The 16,973-nt window shown below is 52.8% G+C and overlaps 7 protein-coding genes and 2 non-coding genes across 9 annotated transcripts; 6 read left to right on the forward strand and 3 right to left on the reverse strand.

The window, feature by feature from the left end:
- Positions 1–324: 324 nt before the first annotated feature.
- Positions 325–1,071, forward strand: SAICODRAFT_27143 (mitochondrial peroxiredoxin prx1; the record flags this gene model as incomplete). Its single annotated transcript, XM_019167006.1, has 2 exons — positions 325–876; positions 934–1,071. The coding sequence occupies 2 exons, from the start codon at positions 325–327 to the stop codon at positions 1,069–1,071; spliced, it is 690 nt and encodes a 229-aa protein (XP_019022207.1).
- A 1,125-nt stretch (positions 1,072–2,196) lies between these two features.
- Positions 2,197–3,616, forward strand: SAICODRAFT_31573 (uncharacterized protein). The gene has a single exon (XM_019167954.1). The coding sequence runs from the start codon at positions 2,254–2,256 to the stop codon at positions 3,568–3,570; it is 1,317 nt and encodes a 438-aa protein (XP_019022208.1). The 5' UTR covers positions 2,197–2,253; the 3' UTR covers positions 3,571–3,616.
- A 107-nt stretch (positions 3,617–3,723) lies between these two features.
- Positions 3,724–7,383, reverse strand: SAICODRAFT_27145 (ARM repeat-containing protein; the record flags this gene model as incomplete). Its single annotated transcript, XM_019167007.1, has 1 exon — positions 3,724–7,383. The coding sequence occupies one exon, from the start codon at positions 7,381–7,383 to the stop codon at positions 3,724–3,726; it is 3,660 nt and encodes a 1,219-aa protein (XP_019022209.1).
- Positions 7,384–7,709: 326 nt separating this feature from the next.
- On the forward strand, positions 7,710–9,083 carry SAICODRAFT_96205 (DUF1692-domain-containing protein). The gene is made up of 4 exons (XM_019172035.1): positions 7,710–7,806; positions 7,857–8,069; positions 8,122–8,671; positions 8,721–9,083. Exons 1-4 carry the CDS (start codon positions 7,762–7,764, stop codon positions 9,077–9,079), a joined length of 1,167 nt encoding a protein of 388 aa, XP_019022210.1. The 5' UTR covers positions 7,710–7,761; the 3' UTR covers positions 9,080–9,083.
- Positions 9,084–9,249: 166 nt separating this feature from the next.
- On the forward strand, positions 9,250–12,972 carry SAICODRAFT_21127 (carbamoyl-phosphate synthase arginine-specific large chain; the record flags this gene model as incomplete). The annotated part of the gene is made up of 2 exons (XM_019166377.1): positions 9,250–9,383; positions 9,441–12,972. Exon 2 carries the CDS (start codon positions 9,502–9,504, stop codon positions 12,970–12,972), a length of 3,471 nt encoding a protein of 1,156 aa, XP_019022211.1. The 5' UTR covers positions 9,250–9,383; positions 9,441–9,501.
- Positions 12,973–13,458: 486 nt separating this feature from the next.
- SAICODRAFT_t145 lies at positions 13,459–13,531 on the forward strand. Its single transcript has one exon. It is a non-coding gene; the product is annotated as a tRNA-Lys (tRNA).
- A 166-nt stretch (positions 13,532–13,697) lies between these two features.
- On the reverse strand, positions 13,698–13,770 carry SAICODRAFT_t148. Its single transcript has one exon. It is a non-coding gene; the product is annotated as a tRNA-Lys (tRNA).
- A 153-nt stretch (positions 13,771–13,923) lies between these two features.
- Positions 13,924–15,001, forward strand: SAICODRAFT_96209 (dihydrodipicolinate synthetase-like protein; the record flags this gene model as incomplete). Its single annotated transcript, XM_019172036.1, has 2 exons — positions 13,924–14,047; positions 14,100–15,001. The coding sequence occupies exons 1-2, from the start codon at positions 13,993–13,995 to the stop codon at positions 14,999–15,001; spliced, it is 957 nt and encodes a 318-aa protein (XP_019022212.1). The 5' UTR covers positions 13,924–13,992.
- A 179-nt stretch (positions 15,002–15,180) lies between these two features.
- On the reverse strand, positions 15,181–16,755 carry SAICODRAFT_60604 (MFS general substrate transporter; the record flags this gene model as incomplete). Its single annotated transcript, XM_019169783.1, has 2 exons — positions 15,181–16,539; positions 16,591–16,755. The coding sequence occupies 2 exons, from the start codon at positions 16,753–16,755 to the stop codon at positions 15,181–15,183; spliced, it is 1,524 nt and encodes a 507-aa protein (XP_019022213.1).
- Between the last annotated feature and the right edge of the window lie 218 nt (positions 16,756–16,973).

Raw genomic sequence — 16,973 nt, forward strand, 5'->3', positions numbered from 1 at the left:
GGGGGGGGGGTCGTTGTCGTCGTTACTTTGGAAGTCGAGATGGTCTCGAGGCTGCCGGCGCTGCAGCCGCGTCTACAGATCACGCGTCACGGAAAATGAAGAGTATGATCAGCCGCCCTTCGGAAGCCTGGATCGGTTTCCAATTGTGCTAGAGAATACAACAACGAGCATCTCAGGCAGTTTGAACCGGGGGGATGTTGCGTTCGCGATTGCGACATCGGGCTACTGCGCTCCAAGATGTCCCGCGTCGCACCGCCCCATATAAGGACCCTTGATCTTCCTGTTCTCGTAAACCCACACACACTCTCACAACCAAAAATCATAATGGCTGCTGAAGCTCCCCGTCTCCGTCTCGGTTCCGTCGCTCCTGACTTCCAGGCCGACACCACCAAAGGCCCCATCTCCTTCCACGAGTTCATCGGCGACAAGTGGGTCATCCTCTTCTCCCACCCTGCTGACTACACCCCCGTCTGCACCACCGAGCTGGGTGAGATGGCTCGCCTCGAGCCCGAGTTCTCCAAGCGCGGTGTCAAGCTCATCGGTTTGTCCGCCAACGGCCTCGAGTCCCACGAGGGCTGGATCAAGGACATCAATGAGGTCGGAAACACCTCCTTGAACTTCCCCATCATCGCCGATGCCCAGCGCCAGGTCGCTCACCTCTACGACATGGTTGACTACCAGGACCCCACCAACGTCGACGAGAAGAACATTGCCTTCACCATCCGTTCTGTCTTCATCATTGACCCCAAGAAGACCATCCGTGTCATCCTCCAGTACCCCGCCTCCACTGGCCGCAACTCTGCTGAGATCCTCCGTTGCGTTGACTCTCTCCAGCTCGGTGACAAGAACAAGATCACCACCCCCATCAACTGGCAGGTTCGTACTATCTTCCTCTGATCTCCTCTTGTCTAAGATAACTAACATCCGATCCAGCGTGGTGACGACGTCATTGTCCACCCCTCCGTCTCCACTGAGGACGCCAAGTCCCAGTACCCCAACCTCAAGGTCATCAGGCCTTACCTTCGTATGACCGAGTTCGACTCCCTTGCCAACAAGGAGGTCGGCTTCTAAGCGTGTGCTGATCATGGAAGGAAAGGATAATTTGTACGTTATTGTACGTTAAAAGTAGAGATATGTCTTTATACCAATTGCAGACCAGTTTGAGTACTTGACTTTGTCCATCTCCCAGTTGACGTTCGCACACTGCAGCTGTTTAGAGTTTGGGCCGCCATGTACAGTACGGCGCTGCAGGTGTTCGGACTCCGCCTGGCTCGTAAATAAATCAGCATACACCCCCGATACCCATAGACCGTCCGTTCTCGTACCATCCATCGTCGGAGCCATTGACCGTTTCGTTCCGCAGCATTCAGAACGGTCACAATGAATACGCCAACACGCACGCTGCCTCCACGCTCCCGCCAATCTCTCCTTCCCTCGGGCATTGCATCACCCTCTTCCACAGCACGAACGCAAACCCTCAGCAAACTCAACACAAATCCCACGTCCCGCCTAGCATTCAACGGCGCCGCATCACCATCCCGCATCGCAAGTCCAGGCGGAGCACGCTCTCCTTCCCGCGCCGCGTCTCCGCGAAAACTCGCACCCGGAACCCCGTCAGCAGGAACCTCCCTAGACGATATCAGCATCGGCGAAACCGTCGAAGTCATGGGTGACGAAGGCCCAGTCCGTGGAGTCATCCGATGGATTGGAGAAGTGGACGGGAAGCCGGGTATGTTCGTGGGTGTGGAGGCATTGGAGGGATTCAAGGGGAAGAACTCGGGTGATGTTGCTGGGAAAGTGTATTTTAAGACGAAACCGGGAATGGGGATTTTTACGAAGAAGGTGACGAGAGTGCCGCCGAAGATGGCTTCGTTATCTGCTGAGGCAACGACGCCTTCGCGAGGACCTCTGCGGACCAAGTCGGCATTGTCGTCGTCGTCGTCAACTACAACTGCAAGTACGTCAGTGACAAGAAAGGCCCTGGGTGTGAGTAGTCCGGCGACCGGACCGAAGAAGCCCATGGCGAGAACACCTACTGCCGTGAGATCACCTGCTCCAACAGCCAAGGCACCTTCTGGTGTTGAAAATGTGGCAGCACTTAAACGCGAGATTGCTAATCTCAAGGAACAAATGACGACTGCGAAGGAATTTGAGGGACAGCTGGCTCAGTTGGAAGCACTTCTACAAGAGAAAGCTGCTGAAGTGAAGCAGTTGAAGATCGAACGGGACGCCCGAACAGAGGAACTATCCCGTATGGCAAATGAGTTTACCGAGCTACAAGGCTTTATCGTATCGCAGGCTCAGCCTACCAGTACTGGTGCTGAGCGTTCCGCTGAGCTTGATGAGTTGAGAAGGCAGCTTCGGGAGCGCGAAGAAAGATTGGAGAGACTATCGCGAGAGCGCGAAACGCTTCGGCAAGATTTCAGAACGACGATTGATGCTCTCAACCAATCATCAGACGAAACAACGCGCGTGTACGAAGCTGAAATTGCGAAATTGTCGGAGCTCCTGCACCAATCGCCAGACGAGCAAATACAGAACTACGTGGCGCGCATTCACGAACTCGAACGGCTCTACGAAGAATCTCGTATGGCAGTCGAGGACTCAGCACAGGCAGACGTCATGGAGGATTTGAGGAGTTTGGAGGAGATGACGAGGGAGCTCGAAACCGGTCTAAACGAAGCCACTGAGCAAATCGAGATCTGGAGGAATAGGGCAACGGAAGCAGAAGGACAGGTCGCTGCGTTGAAGGCGGTGCTCGAATCTGCGCAGCATCATATTTCTGAGATGGAGGATGAGATCCGTGCTCTGCGAGCTGCCGGTGCGGAGCGTACAGGTGCTCCAGGTGAACTTGAAGCGCCTGGCCGGAAGAACTCGTTGGATGACCTTACGGATGATCACCCGCAGAAACGCCAGGCTGTGGCATTCCTTGAGGATGAAGTCGCTCGTCTCAAGGAGGAATTGGAAGCCGCCAAGGCAAGTTCAGGTGGAGAACCAAAGGCAGATGAAGCTCCCGCAAATGCGGAAATCGAGCAAGAACTTTCGTCACTCCGCGAAACAGTCACGGAGCTCGCATCAAAGACCGAGGCTGCCGAAAAGCTCGCAGCGCAACTCCAGGCCCAAATCGAGGAATATCAACAACGTGAACAACAGCAAACCGAAAAGACTACCGAGGGTGTCGTCGAATTCGAGAAGCTACGTGAAGAGTTGGCACAGGAAAGGGCTCAGCGGGAACAGTTGCATCAGCACATCGACGAGTTGACGCAAATGGCCGAGGACGCCGTCATGCAGCAAGAAGATGTTATAGCAGAGAACGAGAGGTTACGGGCGATGGTCGAAGGACGCGAGGGTGCATATGATGGAATTGATGAGGGTGCATATGGCGAGGAAGCGCAAAACCAGATAAAATGTGAGATTTGCGGTGGTGGGCATGATGCGTTGGACTGTGCTGCTGTCTTCTCAGGAGACGCGCAGCCGATGGTCAACGAGGAGGGGGTACCGTGGTGTGAGAATTGCGAGAAATATGATCATGCTACGGAGAACTGCGAGAATGCAGATGAGGTATTTTAGTGGAGATATTACGAAAGATTCCGAGGTTTGTTTAGCATATTGGCACCAAAGATATACTTTTGGCTATCCAAAAAACTGCATTATGGGTGGTAACCTAACGTAGTATAAAACCCACTCCTTATAAACGATGGCATGTCTCATCTTCCTATCCCCTTACAACATAATCATAAGCTCGTGCCTCTGGTAAGTGTTCTTGACTGTTTGCCCAAACTGCGCGGCAGGGCGTTCCTCATCCTCAACATTCGGGAAGTAGGGAATCATCGCGTCAGCTTGCTGAACGTAGGCATTATTCCAGAGCTTCCAGTACACCTCACGGACTTTCCTGGCTGGATGGAAAAGACCCTGGAGAAGGTACATGAGCATAACACCAGGCCCAATGCAAGTACGGATAGCATCGATGGCATCCGTTACTGCATTGATGACGTGAGGAGACGTCTCCAGAATGTTAGGCCAGAGCAGGTTGAGAAGATGAAGCATGGCATCCTCAACGCCAAGACCAACACATCCCAAAGCCATGTGCTTGATGGTAGTAGCAGCAGTCTGACGGTGCACTTGGTCACGGTCGGTAAGCGCATCCTCCAACAAGGGCGTCACAGCGTAGACGTAGTCCTTCGCCAACTCTCCAATGTACTCGAACAGGAAAGACAGAGACTTCAATACACCGTTCTGAACGTTGAGCTCAGGAACACGGTACTCGTTCATCAATGCGGGCAAGACAGTGAAGGGGGCACAAGTTTCCGCGACAATCGCGATGGCAACGGTGGTACAAACACGGTTCTGACGCTCCTGCACCTTCAAGTTATTCAACAACGTAGCCAACACATCCTGAGGTCCGATCGCCTTGGCAATGTAACCGAAGGTGTTGACAGCAGCACGACGAATACCCTTCTTGTGCGCCTTCAACATATCCAACAACTCGAAACAGATACGCATCCACTCACGTGCACTGACGAACTCAGAGCCACGATCAGCGATACGTCCCACAAGGTCGATAGTGTTCTCCTGCACCTTCTCGTGACGGTTACGAAGAATGGGTGTAAGTCGAGGCAACAAGTCCTTAATTGGAGGAGTCATGGAGGTCATACCGACGACGTTGACAATGGACTTCAAAGCTCCAAGGATTGATCCGAGGACCTCGGGGTACTCCTCTCCAAGGTACTCGTACAGAACAACTCCGAGCTTTCCCATGAGGGCCTCCTCACCGCACTGCTTCATGACGACCGCAATGCGAGAAATCAAGTCTGCGGACTGCTGACGGACCTTGGCAGATTTGTTGTTCAAACGCCAAAGGATAGTAGATACAATCTGAGGAAGGTAGGACTTGCAACGAGTGCCAAGAGCATTGACAACGGTTCCAAAGCCGTTCAACATGATGTTGTCGCCTTCGGTAGTTTGCTCCTGGAAAGCATAGAGAACACCATCAATCAATCTCTCCTCGAGCTTCTCGCTGACGTCGGCAGCACCAAGACCAGCGATGACCTTCTCAATGGTTTCGACAACCATTTTACGGAACATCTCGTTCTCATCTTTGAGGTGATCCACTACGCGCTCAACAACCTCCGCGGCACCGACTTTCTGTGCGAGTTCTACGGTGGTTTCGATAACCTGAGAAGCCATTCGCTTATCAGCAGCCATCCTCCTAGTCCAGAAGTTCCGGAAAAAATCTGGCAAGACCTCTTCCTTCAGGTACCCTGGTGAAACACCCTCAGTGGCAGAGCACTGCTGCACCACCTTCAGCACGATCTTCCTCATCTCTTCATCAGGAGACTGGAACTCGCGAATCAAGATAATCATAACCTCCTTAGTGTAGTAATTGGCATATTCAGCATCCATGAGCGGAATGATGTATCCAATAGCCTTCAAGAAAGCTGCAAGACCCTTTCCGCGGTGCTTGCGAATACCAGTCCAGAGAGGCTTCAAGACTGAATCAAAGGACTCGATACCATATGGCGCAGCAGCCTCAGCAAGAGCAGCAGTTGCGAGAGCAGTGATGGTACGGACCTTCTGTTGCTCATCTTCCAGACCATTTGCGATACAATCCACAAGATTCTTGAGGTGAGGCAAGATAGCGCAACCCATGAGAATAGCGATTTGCTGCACGATCTTGACACCGGTGTGGCGAGCTTGCCATGATTTCTTACTTCTGCAGACAGCACGAAGGAAAGGCAAGAGCGCCGGGATACCAAGAGCAGAGGCCACGACAGCGAAAGCACGCGCGGTGGTATTACGGACATACTCATCGACGTGATCAATATCAGGTCGCATGGTGGAGATCATGTGAGCAAGACCAGCTGCCTTGGCAAGGTTACTGATAATCTCACGCCCCTCAACACGTGCATAGTAGTCCTCATCGATGAGAAGCGGCTCGATAACGACAAGAATCTTATGCGTAAAAGGACGAACAAGATCATCGAGCTTGTAGAGAATACGGTCAATGACCTTCACGAGCAAATGACGCTCCTGGTCCTCAAGAGTGCGCTCCATGAGCAACGGCAGAATCTGGTTAAACAACGCCGCTGCACCAAACTCACGCGCCTTATCAGTCAACTGCCTAAGAGCAGTCTTCCTCATCGGCGGCGTTCCGTTCTTCACCTTGAGCAAAAGCCGCATAATCTTCCTCTCCTTCAGCTCCTCCATAGACATATCGCCCTCCTCCCTCGAATCCATGAGCTTCCCAAAGTACTTCATATCCTCCTGCTTGAAGAATGCCAAATCACCAACACCAGGGATCTCAGTAGGCAGGGCTTTTGCTTGTTGCATACCAGCCGTAGGATCAACCTCCTGCATCACAAAACCACCGGGACCAGCCGGTGTCGCCATGAGCTTACGAACAGGTGTCCGGATAGGCATGTAACCCGGTGGCGGCTCCAAAATTCTGTAGCCTTCCTTGGGCAGCATCTCATCCAAATCCTCGTCAGAAATCGCACTTTGAGCGACAAGGGCACCGAAGGGAGTCTGGGCGGCACCTGCACCGGCAGGAGTAGCTCCGAGAGTCTGTCCAGGAGCAGGTGTCTGGTCCCATCGTGAGCGTTTGCCAACGGGGGTTTCACTGCCAATGGCACTTGGTACAATACCCATAGGTGCCGGCGTCTGGTCCCATCTGGAACGCTTTGTGGTACGAGGCGTCTCATCCACATCGGCCCAGGATGACTTCTTCGGCTCCTCCGCTGACTCGGTCGGACCCCCGACATCCCATCTCCTCTTCTTCGCAGGTTTCTCCTCTGACGCCTCCTCCTTCAAGTTCGCCTCGCTGTGCACCGGTCGCCCCACATGATCCTCCAGTGTGCCCTCCTGCCGTCTGCGCTCGATCTCTCTCAACACACGCTGCTCCTCACGTTCCAGTTCAGCTTGCTTCATCACTTCCGCATAACTTCTCCCTTCCTCTCCATTGCCCGTGAAGGCGTCTTGACGGGTTGGCGACAGCTCGCGGTCGAAGCGACGGTTCTGGTAGTCGCCTTGTCTGTCCTGGATCTGCTTGCCCTCCTGGCGCGCAGTAATGAGATCTGGCGCATCCTCTTCCACGTACTCGTTCAGAAAAGCCTTTGGCGCTGTGTACTGCCCAACAAGCCGTCTGGTATTGTCTTCACCACCGTCCAAATCCATATCATCGTCTCCACCGACACCAATTGAGGTATCGTACCCCTCGAACTTGCTCTTCGACGAGTTGTAGATATCCGTGTCGTAAACCTCTCCAGCGGAACTGAGAGACACCTTGCTCGTCTCCGTACGCTGACCATCCTCCTTCTTGGGACCGGCGTTCACGACATTGCGCTCCTGCTGCAAGCGACGGATCGTCTCGAACTCGTCAGCCATCTGGACGTCCCGGTGCAGTAGATGTTAAAACCGTGGAAATAGGATCGAGCTGAATGCTGGCCTTGCCGTCTGTTATGTCGCCTTAAGCCGTACTCCGCACGTACGTCCTGATACAGCGGCTCGCAGGGCAAATGCACCGACCGCACTTGGAAGGGTTACAAAAAGTCAAAAGGATGTTCATTCTGATTTGGATTTTATTTGAGCCTTTCTTCATCCCACCCATGTACCTAGGTATACATTGTCTCTCGACAGCTCTCCGGCTGCACCCCGAGGGCACATGCATCCCGACACGTCGGTCGTTGTATGGGCCGAGATAGTTGGGCCGAGCGAACACCCGGCGAGCAATTCTGCCAGCTTCCACCATTCGACACCGCCATCATGGGTAAAGGCACCTCCTTTAGGAGATTAGACGCCTTTGCGAAGGTATGAGGCTTCAATTGATCTCGAAACTGGCATACTCACGCTGTTCTTAGGTCGCTGAAGATGCCCGAATCCGCACAACATCCGGTGGTCTCGTCACCCTGATATGTTTCGCATTGATCTCAATCCTGATAACGAGCGAGTTCCTCGACTGGCGGCGGATAACGGAGACGACGGAGTTGGTCGTGGACAAGACCCGTGGAGAGCGGATGACAATTCACTTGAACTTGACGTTCGCGCATATCCCGTGCTCGATGCTTAGCTTGGTAAGGGGAAGCTGTCGTACATGCCAGTCTCATGCTGATTGTTCACCTACAGGATGTCATGGACGTGTCAGGTGAGACACAGATCGACTTGAAGCATGAGATGAAGAAGCGCCGGGAAACTCGTGATGGCAAGGTCGTCGCCATTGAGACGGCATCGCTCAACTCCGAAGCGGCACCACTGCAAGCAGATGACTACTGCGGTCCTTGTTACGGCGCAACTCCGCCCGAGTCTGGCTGCTGCAACACCTGTGAAGACGTCCGTGACGCATACGCACGAAGTGGATGGGCCATAGGCGACCTCAACGCCTTCGAGCAGTGCGAAAAAGAACACTACAAGGACAAGCTAGGACAACAAGTGAACGAAGGCTGCACGATCGCTGGATCGATCCACGTTAATAAGGTTCAGGGCAACTTCCACTTCGCACCCGGGAAGTCATTCTCCGGACAAGGTGGACAGCACGTCCATGACCTGAACGAGTTTGGCAAGAGTGCACGGGAGAAGCAGTGGGACTTTTCTCATACGATCAATGAGATGCGATTTGGTGATCGCGCGGACGGGTACTCGGGTCCTCTGGAAGGCACCTCTAAGAGTACAACTGACTGTATGTGTTATGGTTTAGACGTTGAGACTTCTGCTAACGGCACGTACAGCCTTCTACAACTACGTCTACTTCATCAAGACCGTCGCTACACGTTGGGAGTTCCTGTCAGGCAAGGAGGCAATTGAGACAAATCAGTACTCTGTTACTGGTCACGAACGGTCGTTGGCAGGCGGGCTGGACCCCAATGAGCCTCATCACGTGCATAGTAGGGGAGGTATCCCAGGAGTCTTCTTTTCATACGATATCAGCCCGATCAAGGTGATCAACAGACAGGTCCGAAATAAAACGTTCGGAGGTTTCTTGGTTGGCAGTTGTGCTGCCGTGGGTGGATTGCTGGCCATGGCGACCATGCTTGACCGTGGAGTCTGGGAGACGCAGAAAAGACTGAAGGATAAGAAGACGCTTTAAAAAGAAGGAGTAGCATCATCACATATACCCATTACCTACTTGAAATCGTTATTTTCCAACGATATCTGTAATCTCCCTGTGGCTGGGCCGGGGTTTACCAGTGTCGAGTCAGCGCGCGCCGAGGGACCCTTCGTCAAAGCTCGGGAGACTGGCTGCGCTGATAACGAGCACTTCGTCAGCATACACCCCCAGGACAACACCGCCAACGCGATCCCCGTCATCGCTTATCTACTGAGCAGCTCGGTCACCTTGACTTGTATGCTCTTTTCAGAATCCACCAGATCAGACTACATCTCCGATCACGGTTCGTTCTCTCTGCTCGACGATTATGCCGTTATGAATGCTGACTCTCGATCCACAGTTTGGAAGACCCAGGGATCAGGTTAAAGCCTTTTCAGTCGTCTAAACCCTAACTGCACCTTATGTTTACCAATCTCTCGAGGGCTTCGGCTCCCGCTGTCAAGGCTCTTGGCCGCTCCTTGGCCAGGTCATCCTGCTTTTCTTCCACTCGTTTGATCCGTCCGACGATCTTGAAGACCGGCTCCCTCCTTGCCCAATTCTCTACTTCTCGCTCTGCCCTCGAGGCAAGCGGTAACACTCTCAATGATTACATGAAAAGCGACATCGTCAAGGGCGAAGGAGCCAAGGTCGATGTCAAGAAGGTCGTGATCGTCGGATCCGGAGGTCTCTCCATCGGACAAGCCGGAGAATTTGATTACTCCGGTGCTCAGGCCATCAAGGCCATGAAGGAGTCCAACGTCCACACCATCCTTATCAACCCTAACATTGCTACCATCCAGACTTCTCACTACCTCGCCGATGAGGTCTACTTCCTTCCCCTCACTCCCGAGTACCTTATCAACATCCTCGAGCGCGAGCGCCCCGATGGTGTCCTGCTCACTTTCGGAGGTCAGACCGCCTTGAACTTGGGCGTCAAGCTCGACAAGATGGGTGTCTTTGACCGTTTGGGCGTAAAGGTCCTCGGTACGCCCATCAAGACCTTGGAGACTTCCGAGGATCGTGACTTGTTTGCTGAGGCTCTCAAGGAGATCGACATCCCCATTGCTGAGTCCGTTGCTGTCGGCACTGTCGATGATGCGCTCGCTGCTGCTGAGAACGTTGGTTACCCCGTCATCATCCGTTCTGCTTACTCCTTGGGAGGATTGGGATCTGGATTCGCCGACAACAAGGAGGAACTCGAGGCCATGGCCGCCCGTTCCCTTTCTCTTACTCCCCAGATCCTTGTCGAGAAGTCTTTGAAGGGCTGGAAGGAGGTCGAGTACGAGGTTGTTCGTGATTCTGCCAACAATTGTATCACTGTTTGCAACATGGAGAACTTCGATCCCCTCGGTATCCACACCGGTGATTCGATCGTTGTTGCGCCCTCCCAGACCCTCAGTGATGAGGAGTACCACATGCTCCGTTCTGCGGCCATCAAGATCATCAGACATTTGGGTGTCGTTGGTGAGTGTAACGTTCAGTACGCCCTCCACCCCAGCGGTCTTGACTACCGTGTCATTGAGGTCAACGCTCGTCTCTCTCGTTCGTCTGCATTGGCTTCTAAGGCTACCGGTTACCCTCTTGCCTACACGGCTGCTAAGATCGCTCTCGGCCATACTCTCCCTGAGCTTCCCAACGCTGTCACCAAGACCACTACCGCTAACTTCGAGCCCTCCCTGGATTACATCGTTACTAAGATTCCTAGATGGGATTTGAGGAAGTTCCAGCATGTTCAGCGCGACATTGGATCTGCCATGAAGTCCGTCGGTGAGGTCATGGCTATCGGCCGTACCTTCGAAGAGTCTTTCCAGAAAGCTATTCGTCAGGTTGACCCCTCTTTCCTTGGTTTCGAGGGAATTAAGTTCGATGACCTTGACAACGCTTTGAGCGTGCCTACCGACCGTCGTCTCTGGGCTGTTGGTCAGGCTTTGCTTAATGAGAACTACTCCGTTGATCAGATCCACGAGCTTACCAAGATCGACAAGTGGTTCTTGTACAAGCTCGAGAACATCTACAATGTTCAGAAGGAGATCAAGGCCGCCGGTTCCCTTGAGGGCTTGACTGCTGAGCTTATTACCAAGGCTAAGAAGCACGGTTTCTCCGACAAGCAGGTCGCCAAGTTCGTCGGTTCTACCGAGGCGGAGGTTCGTGCCAAGCGTAAGTCCTTCGGTGTCACGCCCTTTGTTAAGAGGATTGATACCCTTGCGGCTGAGTTCCCTGCCAACACCAACTACTTGTACACCACTTACAACGCTTCCACCAACGATGTTGAGTTCAACGAGAACGGTACCATGGTTTTGGGATCTGGTGTTTACCGTATTGGATCTTCCGTCGAATTCGATTGGTGCGGTGTTTCCGCTACTCGTGCCCTCCGTGAGGTCGGTAAGAAGACCATCATGGTCAACTACAACCCCGAGACTGTCTCCACTGACTTCGATGAGTGCGATCGTTTGTACTTTGAGGAGCTCAGCTACGAGCGTGTTATGGACATTTACGAGATGGAGAACGCCCAGGGTGTCGTCGTCAGTGTTGGTGGACAGCTTCCTCAGAACATTGCTCTTAAGCTCCAGGATAACGGAGCTAAGGTTCTCGGAACTGACCCTAAGATGATTGACGCGGCTGAGGACCGTTACAAGTTCTCTCAGATTCTTGACAAGATCGGCGTTGATCAGCCCGCCTGGAAGGAGTTGTCTAGCGTCGATGCCGCCAAGGACTTCGCTGACTCAGTCGGTTACCCTGTTCTCGTTCGTCCCTCTTATGTCTTGTCTGGTGCAGCTATGAACGTCTGTTACGACGAGGCTAAGCTCGAGCAGACCCTCACTAACGCTGCTTCCGTTTCCCCTGACCACCCCGTTGTTATCACCAAGTTCATCTCTGGTGCTCGTGAAATCGATGTTGATGCTGTTGCTTCCAGCGGTAAGCTCTTGATCCACGCTGTTTCTGAGCACGTCGAGAACGCTGGTGTTCACTCCGGTGACGCTACTCTCATTCTCCCCCCTATCGGTCTCGAGAAGGAGGTTATTGAGCGTTGCAAGGAGATCGCTGTTAAGGTCGCTAAGGCCTGGGAGATCACTGGTCCTTTCAACATGCAGATCATCAAGGCCGACAATGAGGAGACTGGTGTCCCTGACTTGAAGGTCATCGAGTGTAACCTTCGTGCTTCTCGTTCGTTCCCCTTCGTCTCCAAGGTCCTCGGTACCAACTTCATTGACGTCGCTGTCCGTGCCCTCGTGGGTCGTGATGTTCCTGAGCCCGTCGACCCTATGGTCGAGCAGCGTGACTACGTTGCCATCAAGGTTCCTCAGTTCTCCTGGACTCGTCTTGCTGGTGCCGATCCTTTCCTCGGTGTTGAGATGGCTTCTACCGGTGAGGTTGCTTGTTTCGGTAAAGATGCTAAGGAGGCCTACTGGACCGCTCTTCAGTCTACTCAGAACTTCGTCGTCCCCAAGCCTGGCCGCGGTATCTTGCTCGGTGGTGACATCAACAAGCCTGAGTTGGCTAAGGTCACTGAGATTTTGGCACCTATGGGTTACAAGCTGTACTGTGTTTCCGACGCTGTTGAGGAGCACTTGAACAAGGTCTTGGCTGGCAAGGGTGAGCTTACCAAGATTGAGTTCCCCAAGAAGGACAAGCGTGCCCTTCGTGCTGTCTTCCAGAAGTACGAGATTGACTCCGTCATCAACCTTGCTCACTCTCGTGCTGCTGACTTGCTCGACGCTGACTACATCATGAGGAGGAATGCTGTTGATTTCAACATCACCCTTGTTAACGATGCTAAGTGTGCTGTTTTGTTCGCTGAGGCCTTGCAGGCTAAGATCCCTACTTTGAAGGAGGGTGAAATGCCTTCTGAGGTCAAGAGGTGGAGCGAGTGGGTCGGTGGAAAGGCCCTCTAAAGGGTGCAAAATGACGTAGTTGTTGCGTCAATATAGATATCTGTTTTTCGAGCATTCATAGTTAATCCATTATTTCATCATTACCTTCTCTTTCGTCAGAAAAGTGCATAGCGTGTTTAAGACCGACTCTGTACCATGTACGCACTGTCCTTACCGCTCGGTCATAGCTTCTACAGCTCAAAGAGATGAGTTAACACTTTCCCTTTACCTTCAGTTCTCTATCGCATCATGTGCATTTTTCGACTAACATTGCCTCGATTTTCCCACGCGTACTACCTACAGCAGGGCCACCACTCTTGCAACATGACTTGGCGTTTTCCGTCCTCTGGGTGCTAGTTACAGATGTACACGGAGGATGCAACCTGCCGTCAGCCTTCACGGACTTGGGACCTAACATATAAGATGAGATAGGTCTACGCAGGGCTCCCTTAGCGTCGGGGCGAGCTCAGTTTGAGTTTTGACGTATCCGTCGTGAATTACCAACCAGCCTGGCTAGCTCAATCGGTAGAGCGTGAGACTCTTAATCTCAAGGTTGTGGGTTCGACCCCCACGTCGGGCTTTGCCCTTTTGTCTTCGTTTTGATGGTCAGGTAATTCCTGAGCAATACATCTGAAGTTTTCACCTTCAACAACTTTAGGCCTGTGCGCCGGCCATGTCGAGACCACCTTGACAGCAACGTGTGACAGCTGCTGTGACGTGGCAGCGGGTGCATGGGAAAGGAAAAAAGCCCGACGTGGGGGTCGAACCCACAACCTTGAGATTAAGAGTCTCACGCTCTACCGATTGAGCTAGCCAGGCTGGTTGATGACAGAAAAACAAGTATGGTCATCTTACCCCGACACGACCGGCCCTCACTGCTCCGTTTCGGCAGCCGACGGCTAATTTGAGTGCGGCGGCTGCGCTCCGACTGACCCGGCCCCACCAAATCAACGAACTGGCCCGGTGAGGGGAGCACGAAACCCTATAAGATCCTCGATCCCTTGGGGGAAATCCTCAGTCAATCACAAACAACTCCCTACAATGTCTCCAGCTGCCACCAACGGTTCTTCAGCAAGAAAGCTCGTCTCGGGTGTTTGTACGTTCTGACGTTGATCCAAGCTCTTCGGCATTGCTAACATGACCTCCAGACGTCCCCGTCACCACGTTCTTCAAGGACGACGCTGATCAGAGTCTCGACCTCGAAACTCAGAAGAAGCACTCTGTTTACCTCGCTCAGTGCGGATGCAAGGGTATCGTCGTACAAGGATCCACTGCCGAGGCAGTCTTCCTTACTCGTGAGGAGCGAGCGCAGATTACCCGTGCAACTCGCCAAGCCCTCGACGAGGCCGGCTTCCATGATACCCTTGTCATTTCTGGATGCGGTTACCTCTCCACCAAGCAGACAATCGACTACTGTCAAGACGCCGGAAAGGAGGGTGCCGACTATGTCCTCGTTCTCCCACCTTCGTACTACCCTATGCTCACTACCAAGGAGATCCTCAAACAGTACTACCAAGATGTCGCTGAGGCCTCTCCCATCGGTGTCATGGTCTACAACTTCCCCGGTATCATGAACGGCGTCGACATGGACTCTGACTTGATCATTGACATCGCCTCTTCCAATAAGAACATCGTCGGCTGCAAGTTGACCTGTTCTTCCGTTGGAAAGATGACTCGTATTGCCGCAACATTCTCTCAGGAGGAGTTCTTCGTCATGTCTGGTGCCACCGACCTCTTCATCTCCTCCCTCATGGCAGGCGCTGAGGCTGCCATCACTGGTATGGGTAACATCGCTCCCAAGACTTTGGTCAAGTGCCACAGGCTTTGGGCAGAGGGCAACTACAAGGAAGCCAAGAAGCTTGGGCAGATGCTCAGTAAGGCCGAGTACCCTATCCTCAAGCACTTCATCCCCGGATCCAAGTACGTGATGGACAAGTACTATGGCTACGGAGGTAAGCCTCGTCGTCCGCTGTTGCCCGCCGGTAAGGAGATGATTCAGGAGTTGGATGAGAAGTTGAAGGGTATTATGGAGTATGAGAAGTCGCTTTAAGGGTGGAAAGAATGTAGGAAGTAAGATATACCCATGATATATATCAATATACCGAATTATACCCTTGCAATTACAGATGTGAAGTAAATTGGTATGAATAGAAGGTAACTGAAAACCAAAGGCGCCTTAACCATACCCTACCAACGAAACGAACAATAAAAGCCCTCGTTACTACTTACTTAACTGATATACCGGAAGCTGGGCTGTTCCCAGTCTGTCAAGTCCGAGAAACCCTCCGCAAGTTCTCCCTCGTTGAAGCCCACAGACCCGCTGGCAGCAGCCTCCTTCCTCCTGTTATGGATACGACAGACACACCAATAACCCGCCATCAACATGATGCACACACAATAACAGACTAGCATGGCAACGGTACCGCCAGTGTACGCCGGAGCCTGAGAAGCTCTGAAGGTCTGCGGACCGATCAAGTTACCCACGGCATAGCCAATGTACAAGACAGCGTAGGATACGGTCTTCTTCGTATGGCCTGCCGTATTCGCCTGAGCGAGCGAGATACCGACCACGTAAGGTCCGAAATAGGTGTAGAGAAAGTAGAGACCGACCATCTGCCCGGGAATATTATCGCGCGGCAAGCTGTAGACGATGGCTGTGCCCATAATCGGGATAAGACAAGCGAAGATGCAGGTCAAGCAACGGCGATTGATCCATCTTGCGGCTATGGTGGAGAAGATGAAACTCGCCAAGGTCGACATGACTCCCGTGGGCATGGAGAGCAGCGAGGACTGAACAGAGGTGAAGCCGAGGTTGGAGATCAGAATACCGGAGAAAGTTGTCAATCCACCGTTTGGAATGTTGATGGCGATATTGAAGAAAAAGATGATCCACGTCTTGATGTCGACCATAGCTTCGCGGACCTGATCCCATTTCCACTGCTTGTTGACGATACCAGTCTGGTTCTCCGCAAGACGTTGTACGGCGTGGTATTTCTCCTCTGGTGTGAGGAACCAAGCGTTCATGGGAGAATCAGGCATGGCGAAGAACACAAAGATACTCCACGCCATAGAAATAGAACCGACCATGATGAAAAGGTATTGCCAAATCGCAAGGGGAGCAGAGTCGGGGATGTGACCCACGGCCCACGACAAGAATCCATTGATCACGGAACTCGCCGCAGCAAAGACAATAGCATTCCTCGGAGGCTGCTCACTCTTTTTGTACCACCCCGCAATTAACAACGAAATACCAGGAACAATGATAGCCTCAGCCGCACCCATAAGGAACCTCACAGCCATCAACCCACTCCAGCTCTTGCAAGCAGCCAACATGAACGTCATAGCAGACCAAAACATGGAGCAACCACATAAATATTTGGCCGATGGGAGGCGGTGGAGGAGATAGGAGGAGGGGAACATTCCCACAAGGGCACCGAGGGAGAGGATTGAGCCGAGCCAACTGTATTGCTGACCGACGAGGTGGGTGTCGGTACGCATGCCGTAGATTGCGGCTGTTGATTGGGCGACTTTGTCGACGGCGCCTAGGGTAGCAGTGAGGAACAACATGGGGATCATGTAGCGGTCAATCTGAAGAACGTCATTAGCCAGCGCTCATTTGCTTTATAAGACCAAACGTACCTTGCGCTTCAACTTCTTTTCGGCTTCAGGGGTGAGAGGAGGATACTGCTCGGCGTTGGCGAGGAACGCAGCGGCTTGATCGATATCTTTTCTATCGAGGTTCAAGCTCTCCACTTCACCTTTCTCAATCTCCACGTCGCGGGTAGGTACGACTTTCTTCTCCATCTCAATCTCAGGCGCAGGGGACATCGTGCTGTAGTAAGTTTGCAAACAGCTAGATCGTGTGCTGTACGAGATCAATGTCGAGAGCAGGCCCAGCTTTATACTTGATCCATCGGGAATGACCAATGAACCGCCGGCCTTATCGATCCGAGGCTGTGTGGGGAGTACATAGGGCCGATATTGGTGTGTTGATTACGATAAATCCTGAGGATGGTCCACGC

Source organism: Saitoella complicata (assembly GCF_001661265.1).
Source record: "Saitoella complicata NRRL Y-17804 unplaced genomic scaffold SAICOscaffold_22, whole genome shotgun sequence".
Taxonomy (NCBI): Eukaryota; Fungi; Ascomycota; class Saitoellomycetes; order Saitoellales; family Saitoellaceae; genus Saitoella; species Saitoella complicata.